The sequence below is a fragment of the Lagopus leucura genome, unplaced genomic scaffold (genome assembly GCF_019238085.1).
Source record: "Lagopus leucura isolate 7727_CA_CO unplaced genomic scaffold, USGS_WTPT01 34689-0_obj-0_obj, whole genome shotgun sequence".
NCBI lineage: Eukaryota > Metazoa > Chordata > Aves > Galliformes > Phasianidae > Lagopus > Lagopus leucura.
In genome coordinates this window covers 1-1,300 of record NW_024964414.1, presented here as the reverse complement: position 1 = coordinate 1,300, position 1,300 = coordinate 1, and the positions used below count along the sequence as shown (strand labels likewise).

The 1,300-nt window shown below is 64.0% G+C and overlaps 1 protein-coding gene across 1 annotated transcript in view; it reads left to right on the top strand.

Annotated features, from left to right (window-relative positions):
- NR2F6 (nuclear receptor subfamily 2 group F member 6) overlaps positions 1-1,287 on the top strand; it is a 5,892-nt gene extending 4,605 nt beyond the window's left edge. The window contains exon 4 of the mRNA XM_042892080.1: positions 595-1,287. Within this exon, the coding sequence (XP_042748014.1) occupies positions 595-869 (275 nt within the window). The 3' untranslated portion in view covers positions 870-1,287. The remainder of the gene's footprint in view (positions 1-594) is intronic.
- Positions 1,288-1,300: the final 13 nt, after the last annotated feature.

Genomic DNA, 1,300 nt, shown 5'->3' with positions numbered 1-1,300 from the left:
TGCCTTACATCCACCCCACACAGCTGGGAGCTCTGCATCCCATGGGGATTTGAGTACCGTGAGCATCCCTTGAGCCCTGCACCCACCCCACACAGCTGGGAGCTCTGCATCCCATGGGGGTTTGGGGATGGTGAGCATTGCAGAAGGGGTGCCTGGTGCCCTGCAGGTGCAGCAGAGCAGATGGAATGCTGTGATGGAATACAGACTGGGGGATAGAGGGGGACCCTGGTCCCTACAGACAGTGTGGGGTGTCCCTGCAAAGGGTGGGCATAGGCGGGGGGCTTGGCATCACACCTGGGTGCTGGCGGGGGAAATGGGCAGGGGGGTCCTCACGGTGATGCAGGGATCCTGTGGGGATGCAGGGATCCAATAGGGGTGAAGGGGTTCCCACAGGAATACGGGGTTCCCATAGGTAAGTGAGGGTCCCATGGGGACGCAGGGGGTCCCATGGGGACGCAGGGATTCTCAGGGACGCGGGTCAAACAACAGCGATGCGGGGTGGGATCCCATGGGGATGTGGGTGCACTCACGGGGACGCAGCGGCTCCCTGCCCACAGAATCCCCTCTAAACCCTTCCCCATGTCCCCCCCCCAGATGCCTGCGGCCTGTCAGACCCGGCACACGTGGAGGGGCTGCAGGAGAAGGCTCAGGTGGCGCTGACGGAGTACGTGCGCTCTCAGTACCCATCGCAGCCGCAGCGCTTCGGGAGGCTCCTGCTGCGCCTGCCCGCCCTGCGCGCCGTGCCTGCAGCCCTCATCTCACAGCTCTTCTTCATGCGCCTGGTGGGGAAGACGCCCATCGAAACACTAATCAGGGACATGCTGCTGTCTGGGAGCACCTTCAACTGGCCCTATGGGACGGGGCAGTAGGGATGGTGATGCTCCATGGGGACGCTGCGATTGCCGGCCCTCCCCCAAATGCTGCCCGCTGCGGTGCCACCCGGGGGAGTCAGAACTGTGCCAAGAGAAGGGGAACCCTGAGAGCTGCATGGCCACAGCCCCGTGCTCCGGAACCCAAAGGTACCACTGCTCACTGCGGGTGGATGTCAGACTTTTCCTAGACCCCATCACGCAGCCCCAGCAGCGTTCCTGGCTCTGGGAAGGGGCTCTGGGACCCCCACCCGAATTGCAGACGTCGGGGCGGAGGCGATGGAGCACACAGATGAGAGGCTCTGAAAAGCCCCCTTTGTACCCTCCCAGGACAGACCTATCTTTCCAGGACTGAAGCACCGACCCTGGAGCAGAGGAATGCCCACCCCTCTCCCTGGGGGGCACAGGGTGGTGTTGGGGGGGGGGGGGGG